The 27,516-nt window shown below is 34.7% G+C and overlaps 1 protein-coding gene across 4 annotated transcripts in view; it reads left to right on the top strand.

The window, feature by feature from the left end:
* Pcdh19 (protocadherin 19) overlaps positions 1-27,516 on the top strand; it is a 130,574-nt gene that overhangs the window by 65,086 nt on the left and 37,972 nt on the right. For 2 of the 4 annotated variants that reach the window (XM_010623386.2, XM_010623384.2), the window contains one exon: positions 17,045-17,214. In XM_010623386.2, coding sequence (XP_010621688.1) covers positions 17,045-17,214 — 170 coding nt within the window. Of the gene's footprint in view, positions 1-17,041; positions 17,215-27,516 lie in introns of all 4 variants that reach the window. The other 2 variants (XM_010623385.2, XM_010623383.2) reach the window with 1 other exon arrangement.

The following is a 27,516-nucleotide window of genomic DNA, read 5'->3' as shown; positions in this document are numbered from 1 at the left end:
TATTTTATTATTACATGTTTATATATATATATATATATATGAAAATATATTTTATTATTACATGTTTGCTACACATGACATTTACATTCGTCTTAGGGAGTAAATGTACACAATATATTTTGATTCTTTTTTATTCTCTTTCCCCTCCCCACCGAGGTCCCTCCCTCCATCCGTAGATCTACTTTCATCAGTTTCATTATTATAGCTATAGTAAGTCCCTGACTTATGAACATTAGAGTTGCAAAATTTCACATATAGGAATATACCTTGCATTACAAATATTTCTAGATGGGAACAAATCAAAGAAGTAGCTTACATGTCTACTGGACATCATCACAGTTGTGCTGCTGTGTTCTTACTGTACAGTGCAGTAGAGTACAGAAGTAAAGTGCTCAATCAGAGCCCAGGATGTCTAAAAGCAGGAGGAAAAATAATTATGATGTGAAGGGGACTGCTAAGAAGCACAAAGCAATAACCATGGAAATAAAAGTGAAAATAATTGACAGATTGGGCTGAGACAAAAAGATGGTAGATGTTGCTCTTTCTTATAACATAAATCGTTCAACCATTGGCACAATTCCAAAAAACAAGAACAAGATCATGGAACATGTGAATTTTTTTTAATGCTTTGCATTGTGTATTTTTGCCAAAAGAGTAAAAAACTAACTTTTTCAGACATAGGAATGATTCTGAGTTACAAATTTCTCCCAGAGCAGAGCTTGTTCATAAGTCAGAGACTTACTATATTATTGTTGTTGTTTTTAACATCATACCTATGCCATTTAATGTTTACTTCAATTGTGGGTATTTGGTATATGTATGAGATACACTTTGAATATGTTATACCCTCTTTCCTTCCCCTCACCATCAGTTTTTAGGACCCCATCCTGTTTGCAAGTGATCTGACTCTGTTTCTTTCTGTCAGTCTTTTATTTTGTTCTTTATTTGTGGTTGGCAGTACTCAAGTGAGAGAAACTATATGATTATTAAGCTTGTGTGTCCAATTTATTTCACAACATTATGCTTTCCAAGTGAATGCATTTTTCTACAAATGCCTCTAATTTATCCTTCATTATAGCTGAGAAGTATTTCATTATGTGCAGATACCACATTTTCTTTATCTATTTATGTTTCACTGGACATCAAGGCTGCTTCCAGGATTTTCCTATTATGGTTTATTCTACTATGAACATTGGTATGCATGTATCTCTTCTGTAACATGTTATGTTTAACTGTTTTGCAAAAATACTTAGAAGGGGAGTAGCTAGCTCAAATAGAATTTTTATTTTTGGTTCTTTGAGAAATCTCCATAATGATTCCACAATGGTTTCAGTAGTTTACATTCTCAACAAGAGTGTCAAAGAGTTCCTTTTTCATCAAAGCCATGCCAACATTTGTTGTATTTGATTTCTTGATGATTGCCATGCTTTGTAAGGTAAGATGAAATGTTGGTGTTGTTTTAATTTGCATTTTTCTAAAAGCCAGAGATGTTGAATACTTTTTCATGTTTATTGGGCATTTGAACTTCTTGTGAGAAGTGTCTGTTCATTTGGTGTCCAGTTGCTTGAATGGGTATTTTTTAATGTGTACGTCTTGGAACCATTTTGATTTTGGTCTAATACATGGTGTGAGATACAGGTGTAGCTTCACTTTTCTACATATAGATAGTTTCTACAGCACATTTTCTAAAGAGTCTGTCTTTCCTCCAACATATAATTTTAGCCACTTTGGCAAAGATCAAAAAGAAGAAAGTGTGGGTGTTTCTGTATCTCGTATTCTGTTCCGTTGGTATACATTTCTGTTTCATGCCAGTACCACGATATTTTATTTTCTCACCGTAGCTTTATAGTATAACTTAAATTGAAGTATTGTGATGTCTCCTACTTTGCTCTTGTTGTTCAGGATTGCTTTTGCTACTCTGGCACTCTTCTGCTTTCATACTGAAGTTTAGAATCTTTGTTTTTAATTGAAGTGCTTTGATGCTTTGATTGGGATTACATTACATCTGTGTATCACTTTTAGAAGTATGACCATTTTGGTTCTGCTTATACAGGAACAGGAGACATCTTTGAATTTTCTGAGGTCCTCTTCTATCTCCTTTTTCAGAATACTGTAGTTTTCATTGTAAAGGTCTTTCACTTGTTTGGTTAGATGAATTCCTAGATATTTAATTTTTCTTTATGCTACTGTGAATGGTATTATTTTATAATTTATTTTTTAATGAGTTCATTTTTGGTGTGCACATGTGCTATTGATTTTTGTGTGTTGATTTTGTAACCTCCTACATTGCTGAAATTAGTTATTAATTCTAAGTCTTTTGCTGGCAATCTTTGGGTCCTCCATGTGGAGTATCATGTCATTTGCAAATAATGACAATTTTACTCCTTCCTTTCTATACATGTATATTCCTTTTATTTCTTTCTCTTTCCCAATTCAATACTTTGAATACTGTGTTGAAGGGAAGTGGAGATAGTGGACATCCTTGATTCAGGATTTTAGAGGGAAACATTTCAGTTTTTCCCCATTTAATATGATACCACCAGAAGGTTTGCCACAAATGGCTTTTATTGCATTTAGATAAGTTCTTTCTCTATCTGTTTTCTTCAGAGTTTTTTTTAAGAAGGACTGTTGGATTCTGTCAAAAGATTTTTATCCATCTATTGATTTGAACATGTGGATTTTGTCCTTACTTCTGCTTATGTGATTTATTTCATTTGTTGATTTGCATATGCTGAACCATCTTTGCAAAACTGTGATGAAACCTACTTGGACATGTTGTATGATCATTTTTTATTATCTCTTGAATTCTATTTGCCAATGTCTTATTGAGGATTTTTGGATGTATGTTCATGAATGACATAAGTCTAAAGTTCTTTTTCAGTTGGGCCTTTGGTTCTGGGATCCGAATGATGTAAGCTTCCAGAAATTAATTTAGAAGAATTTCTTCCCTTTCAATTTCACTGGAGAGATTGAAGAATATTGGTGACACAATGTCCTTAAATGTATTGTAGAATTTAGAAGTGAACTCATTAAGACCTGGGCTTTTTTAGTTGGTTGGCTTTTTATTATTGTCTCTCTTCATTGCTTGTTGTTAGATTATTCAATATTTTTATGTCTCTTGGATTAGTTTTGGTAATTTGTATGACTCTAGATATCTATTCATTTCCTCAAGATTTTTCAATTTGTTGAAATATAATTTTTCATTTTAGTTAGTATCATTTGGATTTTTATGGTATCTTCTGTGATTTCACCTTTCTCATTTCTAATTGCATTAATGTCTCTTGTCTCTTTCTTTTGGTGTGTTTGGCTGTTTATCTATTTTGTTTATTCTTTCAAAGAACCAACTCTTTGAGTCTTTGCATTTTTTAAAATGTCAAATTCATTAATTTCTGCTCTGATCATTATGACTTCCTTCTTTAAACTCCGTTTAGGTTTAGATAGATTGTCTTTTTCTAATATCTTGAGGTTCATAATTAGGTTTTTTATTTCACCTCTGTTTTCTTAATGCGAGCATTGATTATAGTACTATTACATCTTAGGACTGCTTTTACTCTGCCTTATAGGTTCTGGTATGTTGTACTGACATTGTCATTTGACTCGAAAAATTGTTTAACTTGTTGATTACTTCTCTGACTCATTAGGTATTCAGAAGTGTGTTATTAAGATTCCAGGTGTTTCTATATTTTTCTGTGGTCTCTTCTGGGACTGAGTTCTAGTTTTATTGCACAAAGGTTGGATAGAAAACATGGGGTGATTTTGATTCTTTTTATACTTATTTAAGCAGGCTTTGTGGATTATTATGCTTGTATTTTGGAGAAAGTTCCATGTGCTTCTGAGAAGTATATTCAGTTGTATTAATGTAGCACACTCTATAGATATCTATTAAATTCATTTATTCAATGATGTGGTTTAACTATGATATGTTTTCAGTGATTTTTTTCTTTTCTTTTCTTTCTTTTTTCTTTCTTTTTTTTTTTTGTTACCAGGGATCAAACTCAGGCCCTTGCTCTTGTGAGGCAGGCGGCCACACCACTGAGCAAAATCCTATTGAGGTTTTTGTTTAACTGATCTGCTTTTCTATGAAAGAGGGGTATTGAGGTCACCCACTGTGATTGTGTTATTTTTTATTTGGTATTTGATGTTATCAGTATTTTTTTTATGAAGATAGGTGGTCCAATATTCAGTGCATATATATTTACAAATGTTATTTCTTCCTGTTGGATTATTTCTTTAATGAGTACTTTCTTTGTCCCTTCTAATAAGTTTTAGCTTGAAGTTTATTTTGTCTGAGAGTAAAATTGCTACCCCTGCTTGTTTTCAGGGTTATGGTGCTTGAAATATTATTTTTTGTTCTTTGAGTTTAAGACTGTGAGTATCCTTTTGGATTAGGTGAGTTTCTTTAATAGAACAGACTGGATTCTGTTTATCTGGTTGTACAATATAAGTTTTTTAAATTAGGGAGTTGAGGCCATTGACATTGAGAGTTATTGAAATTTATTGATTTATTCCTGTCATTGTAATGTTTTTTCTTTTTGTTTCTCTATTCACTTTGATTCATATATTCTTTCCATCTAGATTTTAGGCTTTATTGTCTTTAGGATATTCTTGACTATTTTCTGGAATGCTGGTTTGGTGTTCATAAAACTCTTGAGTTCTTCTTTTTCATGAAATATTCTAGTTTCTCAAACTATTTTGAAAGAAACTTTTTCTGGGTATGTTAATCTATGTTGGAATTTGTTTGCTTTTAGGGCTTGAAATACTTAAACCCAGACACTACTAGACTTTAGTGTTGAAGTGCTCTGTGAATCTAATTGGTTTAATATTATAGGTGATATTTTGCTTTTCTTTGACAGCTTTGAACAGTATTTATTGGACATTTGGAATTTTAATTACGTAATGCGTCAGGAGGTACTTTTTTGTCATTGTTGGTATTTTGTGTTTGTAGGTATTATGTAAGCCTAGCTCACATGTATGTTGAAGTTTTTCCTTATTCTTGGAAAGTTTTCTGTTATGATTTTTGCAAACGAATTTTTTAATTCCATGTGTGTTGTCTTCTCAAATACCACCAGTTAACCTTAATTTTGTCATTGTAGTGTCATCTAGTAGCTGTTGGATGAGTACTTCTTTTTTTTTTTTTGGTTTATAAAGCTTCTCTGAGTAATCATCATTTAGCTCTTGATTTCAGAAACCCTGTCTTCAGAGTTTTTTTTTTTATCTACGCAGTTTATGAATTCTATAAAATTTGTAAATCCAGTATTTCTCTCCGATACATTTGTATGGGGTCAGTATCTGTTAAATTTGTCATTCATGTTTGGAACGCTTTTCATCAGCTTTTCCAATTTTTTTATTTCTTTTTTTCCCCATTAAGTTTACTGGTACATTTAAAGCAAACACAGCAGTAACATTTATCATTGAGATCTTATACCTTTACATGATATGTCTTGGTTCTTGTTTTTTCCCCATACCTCTACCCTCCTTCACCCTCTTCAGCCTTCCCTATTTACAAAGACTTTGTTTCCATTTTTTCCTTTTTTCATATTTTTTCTTTTCCATTATTCCTTTCCCCTACCCTTCCAACTTCCCCTTTAGCCATTTTTTTCCTATTTCACACTCTCAATCATACCATTTGAATCTTATTTACAATTTTAGTTTTTCTCACCAGAGAAACTATCTGGTATTTAGTCAATTTTGTCCTATTCATATTACTTAAGAGTATAGTGTCAAGGTGCACTCATTTAGCTATACATGTTTCTAGTTTTTCATTCTTTACAGCTCAGTAGTACTTCATTTTATAGAAAAAACACATCTTCTTTATCCAGGCTCCAGTTGATTGGCATTTGGGTTCTTTCCAAATTTTAGCTATTAAGAACTGTGCCACTATGAACATGGGTGCACATATATCACTGTGGTATGATTCTTTTAATTCTGTTGGAAAGATACACAGCAGAGGAATAGCTGGGGTCAAATGGAACCTCTAGTCCTGGTTCTTTGAGGTATCTCCATATTGACTTCCACAGTGGTTGCACCAGTCTGCACTCCCACCATCAATGGAGAAGGGTTCCTTTTGCCCCACAGCCCCGCCAGCATCTGTTACTGGTTGATTTCTCGATAGCAGCCATTCTTGCTGGGGTAAAGTGGCATCTCAGTGTTGTTTTTTTCTGCATGTCTTGAGTGACTAGTGATGTTGAACATTTTTTCATTTTTTTTATTCTTTTACTTCTTTGAGAAGTATCTGTTCATTTCAGATGCCCATTTTTTATTTGGGTCATTGTATGTGGGAGGCCTGATTTTTTTTTTGAGGTCTTTATATAATCTGGGTAGTAGTCCTTTGTCTGAGGAGTAGCTGGTAAAAATTTTTTCCCACGTTTCAAGCTGTCTCTTAGCTCTGTTGGTGATTACTCTTGCACTTCAAAAACCTTTTAATACAATGAGATCCCAGTTATTGTTTCTTTGTACAAGTTCTTGTGCTGCTGAGGATTTGTGCTTAAAGCCTTCTCCTATTCCACTGTATTCGAGAGTTCTACCTAATTTACTTCCCAGTAAGTTTAGTGTTTCTGTTTTAATATTTAGATATTTAATTCACTTCGGTTTTAGTTTAGTGCATGGTGAAAGACAGGGATCTAGAGTTAATCTTTGGCAATTTTAAAGCCATTTTTATAACAACATTTATTACAGGGGCCATATTTCCTCCAGTGAGGATGTTTGGCTCCTTTGCAAAAGATGAGGTAGCTTTGTATGTCTGGAGTTGTTTCTGCATCTTCCAATCTATTCCACTGATCCTGGGGTCTGTTTCTTTGCTAGTACCATGCTGTTTTTATCACAGTGCCTTTGTAGTATAGTTTCAGGTTGGGAATTGTGATGCCTCCTACCATGTCTCTGTTGCCTAGAATGGTTTTTGATATTCTAGGTCTCTTATGGTTCCAAATATATTTTTGGATTTTTTTTCTCAAGTTTTGTGCAATGCACTGTTGGGAATTCACTCAGATTGTATTGAACCTGTATAGAAGTTTTGGAAGTATGGAAATCTTGACTATATTAATTCTTCCTACCCAGGAGCAAGGGATGTCTTTCCACATTCTTATATCTTCTTCCATCCTTTTTTTCAGAGTTCTGTAAATTTCAGTGTAGAGGTCTTTTGTCTCCATTAGATTGATTCCTAGATATTTCAGGTTTTGGATGTTATTATGAAAGGAATTGTTTCCCTAATTTCTCTCTCAGTGAATCTGTTATTTGTGTACAAGAATGCTATTGATTTTTGTGTGTTCATTTTGTATGCAGCTACTCTGTTGAATCTGTTAATTAAATCTAGAAGTCTTTTGGTAGAGTTTTTTGGGCTTTCTATGTAGAGTATCATATCATGAGCAAATAGTAACAGTTTAACTTCTTCCTTTCCTAGCTATATTCTTTTTATTTCTTTCTCTTGTAAAATTGCTGTGGCTAATGTTTCTAGAACTATATTGAACAAGAGTGGTGATAGTGGACATTCTTGTCTTGTTCCTGATTTTTAGTGTGAAAGTTTTCAGTTTTTGACCATTTAGAATGATTTGGGCTGTTGGTTTTTCATAGGTAGCCTTTATCAGGTTAAATTAAAGACCATGTATTCCAATTTTCTGTAGTTTTTTTTAATCATAAATGGGTGTTGGGTTTTGTTGAATGCTTTTTCTGCATGTATTGAGTTGATCATATGTTTTTTTTTCCTTGAGTCTGTTAATATAGTGTATTACATTTATTGATTTACATATGATGAACCATCCTAGTATCCCATGGATAAATACAACTTGGTCAGGGTCTATGATCTTCTCAATGATATTTTGTATTCTGTTTGCCGTTATCTTATTGAGTTTTTCATCTATGTTCATTAAGGAGATTGACCTGAAGTTCTCTTTTTTGATTGGGTCTTTCCCTGCTGTTGGAATAAAAAATAATACTTGCTTCCAGGAATGAATTTGGAAGTATTGTTTCCCTTCCTATTTCATTGAAGAGTTTAACGAGTAGTTGCAGTAATTCTTCTGTAAATGTCCTGTAGAATTCAGCAGTGAAGCAATCAGGACCTGGACTTTTCTTTGTTGGTTATATTTTGATTACATTCTCAATTTCACTGAATGTAAATGGGATGTTTAGATTTTTTCTATCTTCTTCATTGAACTTTGGAAGTTCATATGTATCTAGGAATCTGTCCCTTCTGTATTTTCCATTTTATTAGAGTACAGGTTTTCAAGTAGGTATTGATGATCCTCTGGATTTCTGTTGGATCTGTTGTGATTTCACCTTTTCCATTTCTAATCACATGAATTTGAGCCCTTTCTTTCCTTTTATTGATAAGGTTGGCTATGCATTTATCAATTGTATTTATTCGTTTGAAAAACGGACTCTTTGATTCATTGATTTTTTTTGTATAGTTGTTTTTAGTCTCCAATGCATTAATTCCAGTTCTGATATTTTTTATTTCCTCCCTTGTACGAACTTTCTGTTTGTCTTATTCTTCATCTGGAAATTTAGGGGTAAGCATTAGGTTGTTTATTTGAGCTCGCTCTGTTTTCCTAGTATGGGCATTTACTGCTATGAATTTCCCTTGGAGAACTGCTTTCATTGTGTCCTATAGATTCCTATATGTTGTATTGGCATTACCATTATCTGTAGAAAGTGTCTAATTTTTTCTTTAATTTCCTCTGTGACCCTATTTTTTACCAGCAGGGTGTTATTAAATTTCCATGTGTTTCTGAAGTTCTTGGAGTTTTTAGGCTATTGATCTCCAGTTTAATTGCATTATGGTCTGATAATATACAGGGGATAATTTTGATTCCTTTGCATTTACTTAATCATGTTGTATGAGCCACTTGTGGACCTGTGTGCAACCAAAAGGAATATTCATTCTGATTTTGTGGGGTGGAACATTGTGTAGACATCTACTAAGTCTGTTTGTTCTAAGAATTGTTTCAGTTCTGTTATTTCATTGTTGATTTTTTTGTCTAGATGATCTGTCTATTTGTGTCAGTGTGGTATTGAGGTTCTCCATTACAATTGTATTCGTGTTTATCTCATTCTTCATATCCATTAATATTTGTTTTGTATAGTTGGGGGTATTAGTATCCAGTGCATATATATTTATGATTGTCATCTCTTCTTTCATTGTTCCCTTTACAAGGATGTAGTGACCTTCTCTGTCTCTCTTAATCAGTTTTGGTTTGAAATCTATTCTGTTTGCAAATAAGATAACTACCTCCACTTTTATGTGGGCTCCTGTCACATGGAGAACTGTTTTCCATCCTTTTACTCTCAGTCTTAGAATTTCTTTGTGGATTAATTGGGTTACTTATATACAGAATAGTGTTGCATTTTGCTTCTTAATCCATTCTGGCAGCCTGTTTCTTTTGATTGGTGAATTGAGGCCATTAACATTGATGGTTATAACTGGTATGTATTGACTTTTCATTGTCATGTTATTGTCCTGTTGTTGGTTGTTTTATTTTTTATTTTTCCCTCTCTCCCTTTAATTTCTTGCCTTGCCTGGTATATTTGCTCTGTTGGCCCTTATGTAGTTTTGGCCTTCATTTTCTTTTTCCAGGATATTGTTTAGAAGTGTTTGGTGTGCCAGTTTGGTGTTTTTGAAATTTCTCAGGCATTCTTTCTCATGGAAGTATCTTATTTCCCCATCAATTTTGAAAGATTGTTTTACAGGATATATCAGTCCAGGTTGGAGGTTGTTTTCTTTTAGGACATGAAATACCTCACTCCAGGCTCTCCTTGACTTGAGGGTTTGTGTGGAAAAGTCTGCCCTGATTCTGTTGGGCATTCCTTTGCATGTGATTTGTTTCTTTTCTCTAACTGCCTATAGTATTTTATTCTTTTGTTGGGTTTCCGGGATCTTGCTTATTATATGTCTCGGTGTAGCTGTTTTTTTTTTTTTTTTTTACCATGGCTAGTTGGAGTCCTATATGCCTCCCTTATATTTGTATGTCAAATTCTTCCCCTCTGTTCGGGAAGTTTTGTGTCATTAATTCTGTGCAGTTTCTTTTTATGTCATTTGTACTTTCGTTACTTCATGGATTCCTATCAGTCTTATATCAATCTTCTTTGGCTCATCTAAGAGTTGTTGGATTGATTTCTCATGGTCCCTTATGGTTTTTAAGAGATCTCTCTTTTCATGGTCACTGACCACAGTCCTATCTTATATATTTGAAATTCTCTCATTACATTAGTTCATCCTGCTGTGAATGCTTCCAATAGAGTTTGTTTTCTCTTGGATATCTGTTTGAATCTTTCATGGATTCCATTTCCTTCCTATTTTGAACATTCATGGTTTCCATTTCTTTCCTGTGCTGCACGTTCATGGTTTCCATCATGGTCCTGAGCTCATCTATTTTTTATCAGGTTCTGTTCTAGAGTCTCTAATCGTGTCTTTCAGTCTTCTCACCATCTCTGTGGTTATCTGGGAAATTATTTCTGTTTTGAATTTTTCTGGAGCCTCATTTATCTGTTTTTTTTTAAATTTCATGTGCTATTGGGTGTCCCAATTGTGACTGTCAGACTTTTCCACCTCATTCCTCCCAGAGATTACCTTTTGTGGTGTGGAAGTCTGTGTTTGTGTCTTTTTTTAAAATGTCCTCTCCTTTCTATTTTTGCTATTGGTACTGTCCTTGGCTTAGTTCCTGGGTTATTACTTTGATCTTCCAGATATAGCTGGTCTTTAGGTTTTGAGTGTCCAATGTCTCTGAGGCAATCTCATATTCGTTATACCAGGGAGGACAACTAATTAAATCGATCACAACACCTTAGCCCAAGTGATGCAATCAGCAACACAATACCATCAAGCACAGCTTAGAAAATGACAATTTGTGATAGTTATTAATCTCTCACCTTTAACTGTGTGAATGAAATAAAAATTAAGTACCAGGCCAAAATATGTTTATAGTGAATAAAATCCTCAGTATAGCAACTTTACCCTTCAGGATGGGGATTTAGATGGAGTTGGGGAGGGAGGGGTAGATAGCTAGTATAGAGAAAGTTTAGAAGTGAGGTCAGAGAACACAGGGGCATCATACAAACTCTAGGGATATATTTCAGAGAAGAGGAGAAGACAGGGCAAAATATACCCAAGGAAAGAACAAACTAGCAGTGATAGGGATGTTAGTGACTGTAATCACTTTCTTTTAAAACTAATGGCAACTGAGAGAAGGAAAAAGAGAAGAAATGAAAAAGAAAGAATATAAACTCAAATTAGGATAGGAACAGGAACAAAAATGGAGAGTAATGGAGATCAAGGTAGGAGAGAGGGAGTGAGAAAGGAAGATAAGATGAAGAAGATTAAACAAAGGATAAAAAAATTTAGAAAAATAAGATGAAAAGTTTTCTAAATTATTAATGATAAAAGAAAAATATTACTTTGAAAATAAATATACAAATAGAATTAGAGGGCCTCCTTCAAGTTATGCCTCTGTTGACATAGTATACAGCATGGGCAGGAGTGTGCAGATCTAAGTTAATTAGTCTTGGCAAGCCAGCATCTGTCCCCTAAGGTTCAGGCTGATTTCTGTATGCAAGGCCCAAGTTGACATCTCTGATCTCCTGCTGGGTTGAACTCTGTAAGGATCTGCTTCAGGTGCCAGCTGTGTTTCCAGTGGGCTTCAATTTTTGTGTAGGAGCCTCAGCGAGGCCCTCTTTCTCTTGTTCACAGGAGGTGGGTGGGTCTGGTGCAGGAACACTGCTTGTGTCTGCTGTCCATACTTTCAAATGAATTTTTCTTTTCTGGGACTTCTGCTCAATTTACTTAATAGCCTCTAATTCTTTACTAAAGTGTTCATTAAAATTTTGAATTATTTTCTTTAACTCAGTCAACTTCTTGTGTCTTCTTTAGGCTTAATTAACATCTTAATTGAATTCTTTATCTGCTTATTCATATACTCTGAGCTCATTGGATATCTCATGATTTGCTTGTTTCTTTGATCTCTTCAAACATATTCATTTGTTTTTTGAGTTCTGTGGATGAAACTCTGTATACTTCAGTGCCCATGAGATCAGCTTTTGGAGAATTAGTTTTTTTGGAATCATCTTGTTGCCTTATTTTCTCATGTTTCTATTTGTTTTGTGTGTGCAAAGGTTGAAGATCAGTTAGAGTAGAAAACTCTGTAATTACTATAGATATATCTTTAGTTAGCATGTGTCTCCTTTCATCTTGTGATAACTTGCTCTGCTTTCCATGGGCTAATCCCAATGGGAAGTCAGAGTTAAGGGATTTTCATAGGTATAAATCATGGTTCAGGAAGGTGAAGAGTGGATCTGAAAAAGAAAAGGAAGGGATATGGCATGTTCTTCATATTTTTGTGCACTGAGGAATCTAGCATTATGCCTCTTTATTTCTTTTTCCAGAATGTTCCTTATAAGTTGGAGGAATCCAAAAGAGGCTTAGCAGAGCATCCCAAGTTAACAAGCTAAGGCAGTTCGGATTTTTTCTCTGAATGGATTGATTTCCTACTTATGATCATTTCCTTACTTTCTTCTCAGACCAAGGAAATCCAGCAGTGGTAGTTTTCTCCTGTTGCATCAACCCTCTTTTCTTAATGCCTACCTTCTTTGCTGGTTTCTATTCACTTCTGCCATACTTTTGAAGAAATATCAAGCAGGGCTTGAGGGTGTGGCTCAAAGAATGTAAAATAGGACATGAACAACCCACTGAAGCAGTGTGGAAAGGAAAAGGAATTTTGGCTCCTAAGCCATACACATTTCTTTCTTTTATCACCAAATTTGTCCTGGGGTTTCTGGTGTGGTGCTTTGTATAATATAAGTCTTGGTGTTTGTTTTTTGAATGAGAAAAAGAAAGATGTTCAAGGAAACCCCAGCATTTTTCCATCAAAACTAACATTAAGCTTCTCTTTAAATTTAGCGATTTCTGAACTTTAATGTGCACTGTTGTCATCTGAGGGACTGGTTAAATGAAGTCTGTAGCTCCATTCCCTACATAACCTGCAGTTCTAACAGATTCCCAAAGTGATTGTGATACATGTGGTACAGAAGCCTCTCTACCATATTCCTGGGGTTTCTTAAATATGGTTACAATACTCTTTTGACTCTTATCCCTTAATATTCTCAGTCGAAGTTGACATTCCCTAGGTGTGTGGTGTCACCTACTAGAGAGATGTGACCTCTTTTCTTTCAGATCATTCTGTCATTCAGAAAATAGTTCTAATGTATTAAAGGATAAAAATAGGCTAGAATTTATATAGTGTTCATTTATCAATCATTTGCTGAATAACTTATGTGTTGAGCCCTGTTCTAGGTGTTTTCAAATGAAATTGCCCTTCCACTGTAATAGAAATATTTGCATTTACAATACCATTGTAAACAGGTACTCCTAATTTATTGTCTCACAAAAGCTGTTTTACAAGTTTTTCATCTATCAAGAGGTACACAGGTTAAAAAGCAAGCGTAATCAGTATTTTTTATGCCTGGCATAAATTGTTATTTGTTTTGGGCAAGTAGCCATTTACCAGGCTGTTTTACAATTTGTAGCATCTTCCTCACTGGTTCTTAAACTGCTTTGCATAAATCTATTCATTAAGCCACTACATGTCCTTACAAGATCAGAATAAGTGGTAGTTTGTCATACAGGCAAACTGATCTTTAAATGAATTAACTATTCCAACGTTGATGGCGTAGTATTATACTTTTTGCTTTTTCTTTTGAGAATACACAAATTTTCATGGGTTCATTATTTCTATCCTTTCTACAAAAAAAAATCCTTACAAAACTTTACATGTAGATGATACCATTCAGATGTGTATACAATGCATGAGTAAATTTTGAAAAATTAATTAATTTCATTGGTACATTTAGTGTATACAATATGACATTTTCTCTCCCTCCCTCACTACAAGGACTTTGTTTTCATTATTTTTCATTTTCTCACATTAATTCCATCCCCTTATTGCCTTCCTGCTACCCCTCCTATCCCCCTCTTTTTTTTGGTGCTGAGGATCAAACCTGGGGCCTTGCTTTTGCGAGGCAGGTGGCAGAACCATTGAGCTAACTCCCCAGCCCTGTCCCTTTTCTTCCTATTTCACATTACCTATTATACCTTTTTACACTATTTACACTTTCACTTTCTCACATTAGAGAAACTGTTCAATATTTACACGTGTATCCTATTTATTGCATTTAAGAGTATGGCCTCAGTGTACATACATTTAACTACAAATGTCTCTAATTTCTCATTTTTTATGGCTGAGTAGTATTTTTAATGGCAAATCTAAAACTAATTAGGAGAAGCAAGATAGAGATCCTTGACATACAAGGAGGTGACTCTCTGCAATTAAACATGTTTTCCATGTCACTTTTGGGAAGCAAAGACAAAAAGATACATTTGTCATGTCATATAGTTCTCATTATTCAATAAAGGAAGATATACATTTGACAGGAGAACTTTTTTCTGTTTTTGAATTTTTGGAGAAATACTGCAATGGACAATGTGTGATTGCTGTTTATAGAAGACATAGAAACACACATTTTTTTTCTCCTAAGTCTACAAAAGACTATAATATTTAATTGTAATTCAATAAAGGTCTGACCATACAGATTAATTATCATATCAAATAATAATCATTTATTGAGCATTTATGTATTCTATTCATGTACGGTATCTCACTGAATCCCTTTGTGAAGTAGATTTGAGGAAATGCACTTTACAGGTAATGAAACAAATTCAGAGACATTAGAATAAATCTCAAAGTCATATAGATAAAGTGGCTGAATATGGATTATCACTTGTTCTAATGACTCCAAATTCAGTACTTTTTCTAGTACAGTGCCATAGTAACTGAAGTTAAAGAGTCTAAAGCAGTTGTTCTCAACCAGGGGGTATCTGGCAATATCTTTCTGGAGACAATTGGTTGTTACTTTTAAGTGAGGGGTCATTGTTATTATCTAGTGGGTAAAGGACAAGGATACTGCTAAACACCTCACCATGCACAGGCAAACCACAATTGCGTGGCCAAAAATGACAGTAATGTCAAGGTTTAGAAGTAGTGTTCTAAGGGAATGGTTAATTACCCATGGTTAATTGCCCATGGACTACATCCCTCACTTTATTCATCTCAAGCAAGTTTTGGCAACTGGTAAAATGCAGTCCGTTCAGAGTTGAATTTTCCAGTTTAAGATGACAATTTTGTGTTGAGATTAGAGAACTTTTAATTTTGTTTCAGATGCCAGATAATACAGGTTGAAAAGTTACTATTTGTTATAAAACTGGAGTAGCCTGTGCCACTAGTAGAGTCAGATGTAGAAGAGTGCAAGATGTCTGTCTGTGTGCTAGAAGCCTGAAAGATCCAGTCCGAGGGCTTGTGCCGTGCAAGTCCATATATCAGGCCGAAGGATCTGTGATGGAAGACCAAAAGATCTGCACCTGAAAGGCTTAAGGTCCCATGCTGGAGGCTGAAGTGTCTGTGCCAAATGGCTGAAGGATCTGAGCCCAGAGGCCAAGGGATCTGCACTGGAGGCCAGGAGACGTCCTCCAAGATGAAGGAGATTGAAGTTCCCCTGAAGAAAGCAATCAGCCGAAGCTCCTTTGACGACAAACAGCCACAAGGAAGCTCTTCCAAGGAAAATCAGCTGAAATCCTTCCCTCCTATTCTCCTTTTACACTTTTCTGACAACAAGCCTCCTTAAAATTGGTCTTCCAAGCCCAGAACCATGCTGACTTGATTCAGCTGGGTGTTCCCATCTCACACTTACAATTAGTTAACCACCACAGATAGCATTCATTTAGGTCATTTCTCAGGTCATTTCTTCTGAGATATATGAGTGCTTATAGGCAGACCACATTTTTTAATCCCATAATTTTATTGGTACATTTTGGGTATACATTATGATGACATTCATCATTGGGACTTTGTACCTGTACATGATATATCTTGGTTCTTTTTTCTTTCCCATTCCCTTTCTCTCCCTTCCACCCCTCCACTCCTCCTCATTTACAAAAGCTTTGTTTCCATTTTTTTCCAACTTTTTTATTTTTTTGTTTCCCTACTTTTCTCCCCTCTACTTTCCCTTCCCCTTTGAACCTTTTCTTCCTGTTTCACATTATCTATTATATATTTTAGACCGCATTTTTCTAAAATATTGAGTCTGTTTAAACTGTGGGCTTATTGTCTACAAAAAGGCCCTGAATTTATACATAAGGCTTGACATTGTGAAGCAGTATAAATCATGTTTGTCCAGTTGGTCTTCCCGACCATGAAGGAACTAGCGGATGAACTTTTATAACAGAACTGCATTCTATTGGATTCATAGGGCTGAGTTAGCTGTGTGACATATTTTGGAGGAGCTTAGATAGCTGACCTATTGAGCAATTTTAGTTTTAGCAAAGTAGATGCTCAGGTATACTTAATTTTTTTCTGAATCCAGAGATTCATTATTATCATTATTATTCTTGTTGTTGCTATTACTTCATGTTTATGTTATACAATGTTTATTTCACTGTGGGTATTTGATAGGTGTATTTGACACATCTTAACTCTTTACTTTTCTTTCCTTTCCTCACCCTTAGTCTCTTGGACTTCCCATTTGCAAATGATGTATCACCATTTCCTTCTATCAGTCCTTTAGTTTGCTCAATATTTACATTTTGCTTTACTTAAATGAGAGATATCATATGGTATTTATTTTATTTGATATTATATTTTTCAGGTGTACCTATTTCCCTACAAATTTCTTGACTTTACCATTCTTTATAGCCAAGTAGTATTTTATTATGCATATTTTCTTTATTCGCTCATCTGTTGATGGATATATATTTTGCTTCCAGGATCTAGCTATTATAAATTGTGCTTCTATAAATGGTGGCATACATGTATTGCTGTAATATCTTTAGCTTTTTGAGGAAAATACCTAGAAGTGGAATAGCTGGGTCAAATGGAATTTCTAATTTTAGTTTTCTGCTAAATCTCCACAACAAATTCTGTAATGGTTGTACTAGTTTACATTTCCACCAACAATGTTTTAAAAATGAGATCTACTATGATTGTGAAGTAACATTCTTTCTCCAACCCAGCAGCTCCACCTTCAAAGACCTAGAGGGAAACAGCCTGAAGGATAGTGGGCATGAGGAGAGCGACCAGACTGACAGTGAACATGATGTCCATAGGAGCTTGTATTGTGATACTGCTGTCAACGATGTGCTGAATGCCAGTGTGACCTCCATGGGATCTCAGATGCCTGATCACGGTAAGGGGTGGTTCATTGTAAGTTGCAACAGTAGTCTCCATATATCCCAGAAAGTTTGCAGGCACACTGTACTACTTTACTATCATGAGTATATTATGGAGGTGCCCACTGTGTTCACACCTCAGCAACATCTACAGGTTTTTCAGATACCAGATTCTTTTCAGCCAGATTTTTCTTCCACCCCACTTGGATCCTTTAGGGTTGTATTAAGTTTGGCCATTTTACAAGGTGACTACATATACATATTGCATACATTCTCTTTAATAATAACTGCACTGGACACACAGGAAATGAGTGGATGATTTATCACCAGGAATAAATGCCACTTTTTGCTTTAGTGAATTCATCTGATCATTTGAGTTACATGGAACACAGCTCTAAAGAGACCACAGGGAAAGGTTTTATTTTTCATCCGGCTGGTTAGCTTTGCCCAGAGAATTTGTTCTGTGATCACAGATTGTGTATTCTTTATAGAAGATATAAAGTACCAGACTTCCCATTATATCTATAGGGCTGCTATGCCGAATCCCTCTAGCTACCACACAAATCCATGCTGTTGGTCATATGGGAACTCAGAGCAATTGGATGTGGCTAAATTTTTTTTTCTTCATTGAGTTTATTGGTACATTTTAGGTATACAATACAGTTACAGTCATCAAGGGGATCTTGTACCTTTACATGACAGTTCTTGGTTCTCATTTTTTCCCCTTGTCCCTGCCCTCCCTTCACCCCCTCCTCCCCTCCCCATTTATAAACTCTTTATTTCCATTTTTTCATTTTCTCATATTTTTTTTCCTTTTCCCTTATTACCTTTCCCCTACCCTAACCACTTTCCCTACATCTTTAGCCTTTTTCTTCCCATTTCACAACGTGGATGTGGCTAAATTAATGTAAAACATCCAGCTAATGTGAACATCTCAAAGCACATATCAAAAGTGGCATCCTCATGTATGAAGGCAAGTATTTTTGTGAATTTGGCCACAGTATTTCAGCAAGAGGCACTATTTAAAAGTGTTCTAGGCATAAATCAGAGTACAAATGCATAAGTAGAATTCAGGTAAGGCAGAATGTTCAGATGGACTTGTGTTTGTCACTTTCAATATTTTACTAATGTAAACATGTAATGCCAACTGCCTGTCCTTTTCAATTAAGAAGCAAGAGTTCAGCTTCGTTTGTAGGCTCAGTGATGCTTCAGAATGCTTGCCTGTGTCTTGAGAGAAGCTAGACTCAAGCTCAGCTGGAAGTTGTACTGTTAAAAGTCTTAAAGATGTGAAAACAAAATATGGTGATTATTTCCTGGTATTCAGCTGTTTTATTTCACTGTAAATATCATGAAGTAGTTTTGTTTGGGTTTTGTATATGAATCAAAAATTCATGACTCACAAAGCAAAATGTTTTCCATAGAAAAAATATGAGTCACCCTGGTCTATTAAATTGTCTAATCCATTCTCTCCTCAAAAGACTCAAGTGTCAAAGTCTATAATATACAGAGGTCACTACCAATTGTGCACTGCTGTTTTTCCTTATTGGTGAATGGTGACATCTACAGAGATAATATACTTTCTTGGAAAACTAACTATGACTAAGGGTGAAAAAAAATTAAACATTTATATAACTGAAACAGAGGCACTTTAATCCTCAGAGGATTAGCAGTGTGTCACAAGGTGGAGACTGATATGTATTATTTAACAGCTGTGTGTCTCAAAGAAATGATTTTTTCATATCAGAGGATTTTGGAGGCTTTCTGAAATGAAATGACTTCAGGAAAATAGATAGTCATAATTGTTTCTCACTTTATGTCTGACTAGAAAAACATCTGTTTTAATTTTTTATCACATTTCTCTAGGAAAACAATATCAGTGGACTATAGCTGGATTTTCTGAGTGTTTATTACAAATGGGATCTATGTTATACAGTACAGGTTGCATTATAATGGGAGTATTCTAAAGTAAATATGTGACAGTGACCAATATTAACTTCTCAGGCTAAACTCTGATTCTGATATTTCTTTTGATTCCATGAGAATCACTTCAGTGTTGACCAGACGTATACAAGAGAATGTATCTTATATCATTGTATTAGGAATTTTTGATCACCTTGGATTTCATGTCTGGATCTTCCTATAACATTTCTAAATTGCACATTACTGTTGCATTTTTTGCACATATATGAACATATGATTGATGGAGAACCTTAGGATTTTCAAAATAAATATAATTTTAGGCATCTGGTTTTCCTGAACAAGAATCTTTTGTTCAGTGACCTTGTATTGTTTTGCCAGTGTTTGAAGTACAGGTACAAACTACTTTTGCTCCTCTTTTTCTGAGAGTCACTTGGCCAATGTGCTTCTTAAAATTGCAAAAAGTTTCTTTTGGATTTGTTCTTATAATTACTATAGCAGAAGAGTGCTCAGTGTAAAAGCTAGGTGCTTTCTAACTGGACTATGGGCCAAGTGTCTTCATTTTCATTAACTCTTCTCTGAGAACTGTCCTAGACAATGGAATCCAGAATCTCTGTATTCAGTGAAAAAGGAAAATACTCAGAGGAAAACTTATTTGTTTGTTAACTAGAGAATTTGGATTCTTTTTCAGTATGGGGCTTTGGACCCAAAGCTTCTTTACTGAGCTAAATACCCAGACCTTTTTATATTTTATTGTATATTTTAGAGTATCACTAATTTTCCAGGCTATTTTGAACTTGTGATCTTTCTGTCTCAGTCTCCCAGAGTGCTGGGATTACAGACCTGAGCCACTATATGAAGTTGATTTGTGTTTTGATTGACCAACCAAACACATTAGGGACCTGGGTCAAAACGGAGGTATTCTGGATAATTATCAATCCTGATATGTCTCTTACCATGTTTACAACCGGGTCAGTAGGTTGATGAATTGGCTGAATTGAAATTCCTGGTTTCCACCCCACTGAATTACACATTTATTTGTCATCCACTGTGCACATGAATTAACATGTCTCAGATTATTTATGATACTTGGGTTCTTGTCTTGGCCTCCCAGAAAAGGTGATGGGAAAAGTTTAATAGTGCATGTTTTCTATACATAATAATTTCCTTTATCATGAGAATTTTTATGTATACATATCACATCTTGATCACTTTCCTCCCCTTTCTCAACCTATCCTTGCCCCTACCTATTTCTCAAATGTCCTGGAAATTTGTACCTTTATGTAATCTATCTTGGTTATTATTTTTTTCCCCAGTCACTTGGCCTCCCTCTAATCCCTCCATTTTTTAAAAATCCAACCAGAGAAACCATGAAATATTTGAACATTTGTGCCCAATTTATTTCACTTAAGAGTATGGTCTCAAGGTGCATACATTTACCTAGAAATGTCTCGTTTGTCCTTCTTTATGGCAGAGTAGTACTTCATTGTATAAAAAACCCACATTTTCCTTATCCATTCATTGGTTGATGGGCATTGAGGCTGTTTGCAAGATTTAGCTATTATACATTCTGCTGCTATAAACATGGGTGTGCATATATTGCTGTGGTGTGATGCTTTTAATTCTATCGGGAAGATACCAAGAAGGGGAACAGCTGGGTCAAATGGAATCTCTAGTCTTAGTTTTTTGAGGTATCTCCATATTGATTTCCATATTGATTTCACCAGTCTACACTCCCACCAACAGTGGAGATGAGCTCCTTTTTCCCTACAGTCCTGCAAACATTTGTTATTGGTGGCCTTTTTGAGTCCTTGTTTGCTTTTCATATCAGGGAAGTACTAGCTTGAAGGAATAAATTTTGCAGTGTCCCTTCTCTTTTAATTCCACAGAGCAATTTGTGGAATATTGGCATTAATTCTTCCATGAAGTTCTGGTAAATTTCACATGTGAATCCATTGGTTTCTGAGCCCTTCTTAGTTGGTTGGATTTCTTTCATTTCTTCCTCAATTTCATTTTCTGTGATTAGTCTATTTAGAGTTTTTATGTCTTTGTTCTCTTTTTGGTAACTAATGTTTTTAAGAATTTAGCCTTCTTCTAGAGTCTTGAATTTATGGAAATTAATTTTTCTAAGTAGCTTCTTGTATTCCTCTGTATTTTGGTAGTATTCTGCGATTTTGCCTTTTTTCTTTTATGGTCGCATTGATAAGTATTTTCCCCTTTTTTTTGGTATGACTAAAGTTTTATCAATTTTGCTTATCATTTCAAAGAATCAGCTCTTTGATTTGTTGATCCTTTGTATTTTTAGAATTTACTTATTTATTTTTAGTACATGTTTACAGTACATAATGATCACATTCACTGAGGAATTTGTATCTGTATATAACACATCTTAATTCATGTTTTGCCCCTGTCCCCTCCCCTCCTTTTAACTCTTCTTCCTCTCCCTATGTGCAAAAGCTCTATTTCCATTTTTTCCTTCAACTCTTTTGTCCTTTATATCCCCTTTGCTGTCCTTCTGTCCTCCTCCATTTTCTGTTCCCCTTCCCATTTGAAAAAGTTCTTCCTACTTCCTAATATCTGTCTTCTTATTTATATTCTTCGTTTCTTACACAAGAGAAATAGTATGAAATTTAAACTTGTGTGTCTGATTTATCTCACTTAGGTTTACAGTCTCTAGGTGCATCCATTTACCTAAAAATGCCTCATGTTGTATTGTTTTTTTACTAGTCTCAGTTTCATTAATTTCTGCTCTAATCTTTTCAAATTCCTTCTTTGTAGCAGTTTAGATTTTGATTGCGCTTGTTTTTCTAGGTCCTTAAAATGTATTATTAGCTTATGTGGACTCATTCTATTTTTGTCATGTGGATATTCACAGCCATAGACTTCTCTCTTAAAACTGCTCTCTTGTATGCCGTAGGTTTTCTTAGGTCATGCGTTCATTGTTGTTTGAGGCTAGGAACATTTTAATTTTCCCCTACTTTCTTCTGTGACACATTTACTTTTCATGAGTATATTATTAGATTATATATATTTACATAGTTTCTGTTGCTGTTTATTTCTGAATTCTTTATATTATAATCCAGTACAGTTCAGGAGATTATTTGAAATCTTTGGTATTTTAGCATGCTTTGTGATCTAAAATATAATCTGTTTCAGCCAAAGTTCTGCATGCTGAAAAGAAAAAGGTGTATTCTATTTTTTTGGATGAAACACTCCATAGATACATATTAAGTCCATTGGTTCGATGGTATTGTTCAACTCTTTGATAGTTCTTTGATCTTTTTTGTTTGTTTGTTTGTTCTGGTTGATCTGACCATTTGTCAAAGTTGGGTACTGAAATCTCCCACTATGATTATAGTGATATCTATCTGACCTTCTATTTCCAGTAGTATTTCTTTTATGAGGTTGTGTGTTTCAGCATTCTGTGCACACTTATTTACAATTTTTATCATATTGACAATATGTAGTGAGATTCCTTGTGTCTTCTGATAAGTTTGGGCCTAAAATCCACTTTGTCTGAAAATAGGTTAGATACTTCTGTTTGCTTATTGGTGCCTGTTGCACAGAACATCCTTTTACTTCCTTCTATTTTCAATCTATGTGTTTCTTTGTGGATGAGGGTTCTCTTGTAGATAATATATAGTTGCTTTTCATTTTTGGGTTCAATATTTCCGTCTGTGTCTTTATTGGGGAATTAAGAATATTTACATTTTTGGATTTACAGTTCAACAGTCCTGTTTGAAATCTTATTTCGTAGAATAGCTCTCAGAATACTTTAATACAAGTAAATATTGTCATTTTTGCAAGTTTACCATCTGACTTGTTTCCTGAGGAGACATGATGCTGAGTTTGGGAGTCACAATAAAAGCTCTTATCCAGTGCATTCTCTCCTTGAACTTATTTGCTAAATTCACTACCTTTTGGTAGGGATAAAATTTTGCCTTATCTAATTCTGCAGGCAGTCTCTAAGAAGAGCATTTGGCAAGCAGGATAGTCAGAAGTCCCAGAGATTTGCAGGTTTGTTGCACAAATGGGTTTGAATCTTTTACTATCTGTTTTATCTCTGGGTTGAGTAATGCTAGGGTTAGTCTACTTCTGGTGGCTCTTCCTCAATTCTTCGCATGGCTATTTGTGATCCCATTCTGCTTCCTAAATATGTAATCATGTTATGAAATTGAAGTTTATGGGGATCATATCTTAGAACTGCATCCTACTCACAAGCCCAACTAATTTGTTTCAAGTCACAGTCTCCTTTATTATGATATTAATTATTGATTATAAGTTCTTCAGCTGAAAATATGACTATAATTCCTCTTATATGTACCCAACTCGAATTCATTACAACACTGAATTGGTTTTCCTCTCAACCTAATTGAAAACAAATGGAAACAATGTACAGAAATTTACAATGACATTTATATGTTTTTCACATTCAAATATACCCAAAATTAATATAATGCTTGCTTTATTTCTGGAAGAGTAGGTTCTTCGGCACTTTACAAAACTTGTTTATTTACAAGACTCATCATATAAATATTTTTCAATTTTTGCTGCAAAAAACATGTATTTGAAGAATTTGATCTGTACCTAATGCAACTTCTGCTGAAAATTAACCATGAAAATATTTTGTAGTCTGCCTTCTACCAATAGTCTAATTTCAACCACAGGTTGATTAAGACGTTTTCACTTTCAACACTCTATGATTAACTTGCAATTTCATTTTTTCCAAGATTTGGATGAAATTATGACTCAATGTCTGAACAACCCTTTGTTTATTTTCTTTCTATTCCCCTGACTCACCTCACTAAATTTCCAAACACTCATTTTAATTAATCTCTTGGAAAAAATAGGAAGTTCTCAATGGACAATATTTTGAGACATTGTGCATCAGTGAGTTGTTGAACTCCAAAAATTATAGCATGGACCAGATGTTCATAGAGTAATTGAACATTCCATTTTATCAGAATAGCATTTGCTGTCATAAGTTCTATCTTTATATTTACAAAGAAATTGATTAGATCCTCTTGGACCCAAATTAGCATCTTTGAGGCTACATCTACTATTTTGCAATTTATGTGATCATTCCTTCCTCAGTTTTGTTAAAAATGTCTTCACCAATATGAAATAGGTAGAAAGGGATAAAGGTGTAGGGGAAGTGGGAAGGGTAGGGGAAAGAAATAAGGGAAAAGAAAAAATATGAGAAAAAGAAAAAATGGAAACCAAGTCTTTGTAAATAGGGGAGATGACAGGGGGTGAAGGAAGGGCAGGGTTATGGGGAAAAATGAGAGCCAATATCTGTCATGTAAAGGTAAAAGATCCCAATGATAAATGTAGCTGTACTGTATATTTAAAAACTACCAGTAAACTCATTGAGAAAAAAAAAAGTCTTCACAAACCTGCAAATTTATCCGGTGAAGTGTTTAATTACTTCGACAAAGTGTTATGTATACAGTGTTTCTATGGATGTAACTTTTAGCTGCTTTCACATTGCCTCAAGTATTATAGCATTCTAATACCAGGCAGGAATAGTACATACATATATACACATTATTCATTCACTCAACAATATTGTTGAAGGCCCACTACGCATGTGTGACTCTGGGAATTGAATGTGTCAACTATTGCTATTATTGACTATATTACTGACTATATTATAGACCTTATTATCTTTTTTACTTTGACTTATCTGGGGCTTATTGAGATGACAGAGTTCACCTCAATGATAAAATGAATAATTTTTTCTAATTAAAGAAAATAATAATAAAGATTGGGACCCCTAAAAACTTTTATATTGTGCCACTGAAGGAAAAAAAAATTATGACTATTACAATTAAGAACTTATTTTCAATGAAAACACTACAAAAATCTTCCTTGAGCATTGGTGGTATAGTGGTGAGCATAGCTGCCTTCCAAAAATTTTCCTTGATGTTTCCATTTGAATAATATGCTTTTGGCAATCTTTTTTTCTTTAATCCACCTACTCTGATGTTGGCTTTTCTGCTCACTTTGGTTAATTTCACTGTAGGATAGTAGGTTAATATCCACTTACTTTTATGGATTAGAGACACTAAATGGTGTTTGATATGTTGTCTTCCCATTCCTTTGATGCTCAGAAATTTTATCATTTCTCACTCAGGAATAGTTGCACCTTAGAAAGAAAGGTGAAAAGTGGAACTTTTGTTTGCTTCAACTACATTGTTGTACCAGACAATTGCACTCTGTCCAAAGTAACATTCATTTTATGTCCATTACAGTCACTGGAATAAAACATTTTTGTTAAGTAATGTTAGTGGAGAAAACCATGCTGTTTGGAAGTTATTCAGTAGCATTTGTTTGCTATGGGCCTTTGGGATAGAAAATTCTTTTAGGACAGATTACCACCAATTTCTCCCTGAAGGACATAAGGAGTAAATTCATCTACTTTCAGGTAGAGATATTAAAGGACATAAGGAGTAAATTCATCTACTTTCAGGTAGAGATATTATTGTGTACGTACACACACACACACACACACACACATGCGCACATGCACATGCACATGTAGGCACGTGTGTGCGCCTTTCTGATCCACTTGGAACTTTTAGTCATCTCATATTCAGCATCATTACAAAATTTACTATTACTAATTATTATTGTGGTAAGGAATTTATCATTTATCAAAACAGTAAGTGCCACAGGCTTCCTTGACTAGTTGACACTAACAATTTTATGTTTCTAAGCACTTGAAAAACATTAGAAGATGGAAGCTGTATAAAGAAAGTACACTAGAAGCTTATGGCTCAATAGCACAGATGGTCCAGTATAGAGTAGACTATGTAGGATTAGTGAAGAAATTAATTAAGATTATTTGAAGTGGAAAATAAAATGCATTAAAGAGAGTACTTTGATGTAATGCAAAGATATTGGAGGGATACTGGAAGCCAGGCCTCCACATGATATGCTAGATAAAATAATACTCTATATGAGTTATTTTCTAGGTGACTTCTTCCAAGTTGCTTCATTTAAAATCTAGGTCTGTGGCGATGATGAATAGGAACACTTCCAATAGTATAACAGATGAGAAGGAAGTCAGGTTGTTTTATGGGGCTAGACAATATATGTACTAACTCTCATGTTCAAAAATCCCATTAACATATCAAGATTGTTATGTTCTTTGAGTCGTTTTTATTCTATGCAGCATGATTTCTGTCTTGCCATAAGATGATTAAGAACCATAAGTAAACACCATCAGGATGGGAAAGCCTGAATGTAAACATGAGATATAAATATTTATGGAGTCTTTTTTCTGCTTATTTACCCTCTAGTCCCTTTATTATGAAACAAATATGGAGAATAAGTCTAGTCATGCTCTAAGAAGCAAATTAAAGAATACCAAATTATACATCATTTCTTTATTGTGTGAGCAAAATACTCTTGAAACGACTTTCTTCTCTTATCAGATATACTTTTGTCACTTGAAATCAAGTTTTGTCCCAGGTATTTTAATCTCTGTTTATCAGATGGCTCACTGGCACTGCACTTTGGGCCAAAGGAAGTTTATTTGATGCTTTCCAATTTCCTTTTCTACAATAAAACTACAGCCCAGAATAAACACCAAGCACTGGATCAAAAAAGGTTTTGAGCTGAGCTCACTTAGGTTCTTCTGAAGATATTTTCAAAGATCTTACATCATCCAAGCTTAGGTTTTAGATGGCCTTTTATTTTTTCTTTTTATTGAATTTATTGGTACATTCTAGGTATACAGTACAGTTACATTCATTACTGGGATCTTGTACCTTTACATGACAGGTCTTGGTTCTCATTTTTTCCCCTTGTCCCTGCCCTCCCTTCACCCCCACCTCCCCTCCCCATTTACAAACACTTTATTTCCATTTTTTTAATTTTCTCCTATTATTTTTCTTTTCCCTTATTTCCTTTCCCCTACCCTTCCCACTTTCACTACACCTTTAGCCCTTTTTTTCCTATTTCACATTGTTAATTATCTCATTAGGATTCGATGGCCTTTTAAACATCAAGGTGGATGGTCAGAACAGACTGTTTTGCAACTGGGCAGAAAAGAGTCCCCCAATCCAATCATTCTGCCATGTGGAGAGAATAGAAAAACAGTTTTTCACAGTTAGGGCGAAAGGATTTATTGATAAAATAATCTCTAGAGTTGGTTTGGAGCTAAATATATGTGTACAGGTAACAGTGAAAAGGGCATTATAGGATTTTAGCTCTTTTGTTGAACACTGAAGTTTGCTAAAAATATACGGATCAAATTGCTACTCTGTGGTTGGAGGTATGTGCAAGGTGCTGTGTAGTAGACATGATTTGAAAGGCATAGAGTCCAGAAGGGCCAAGAGGGTTTTCAAGAAAATGAGCTCTTTGTGGCTGCATTCACAGTACCACATTGAATTGGC

The sequence above is a fragment of the Fukomys damarensis genome, unplaced genomic scaffold, assembly GCF_012274545.1.
Source record: "Fukomys damarensis isolate Sample0158 unplaced genomic scaffold, DMR_v1.0_HiC HiC_scaffold_39, whole genome shotgun sequence".
NCBI lineage: Eukaryota > Metazoa > Chordata > Mammalia > Rodentia > Bathyergidae > Fukomys > Fukomys damarensis.
This window is presented reverse-complemented; position numbering and strand designations above follow the sequence as displayed.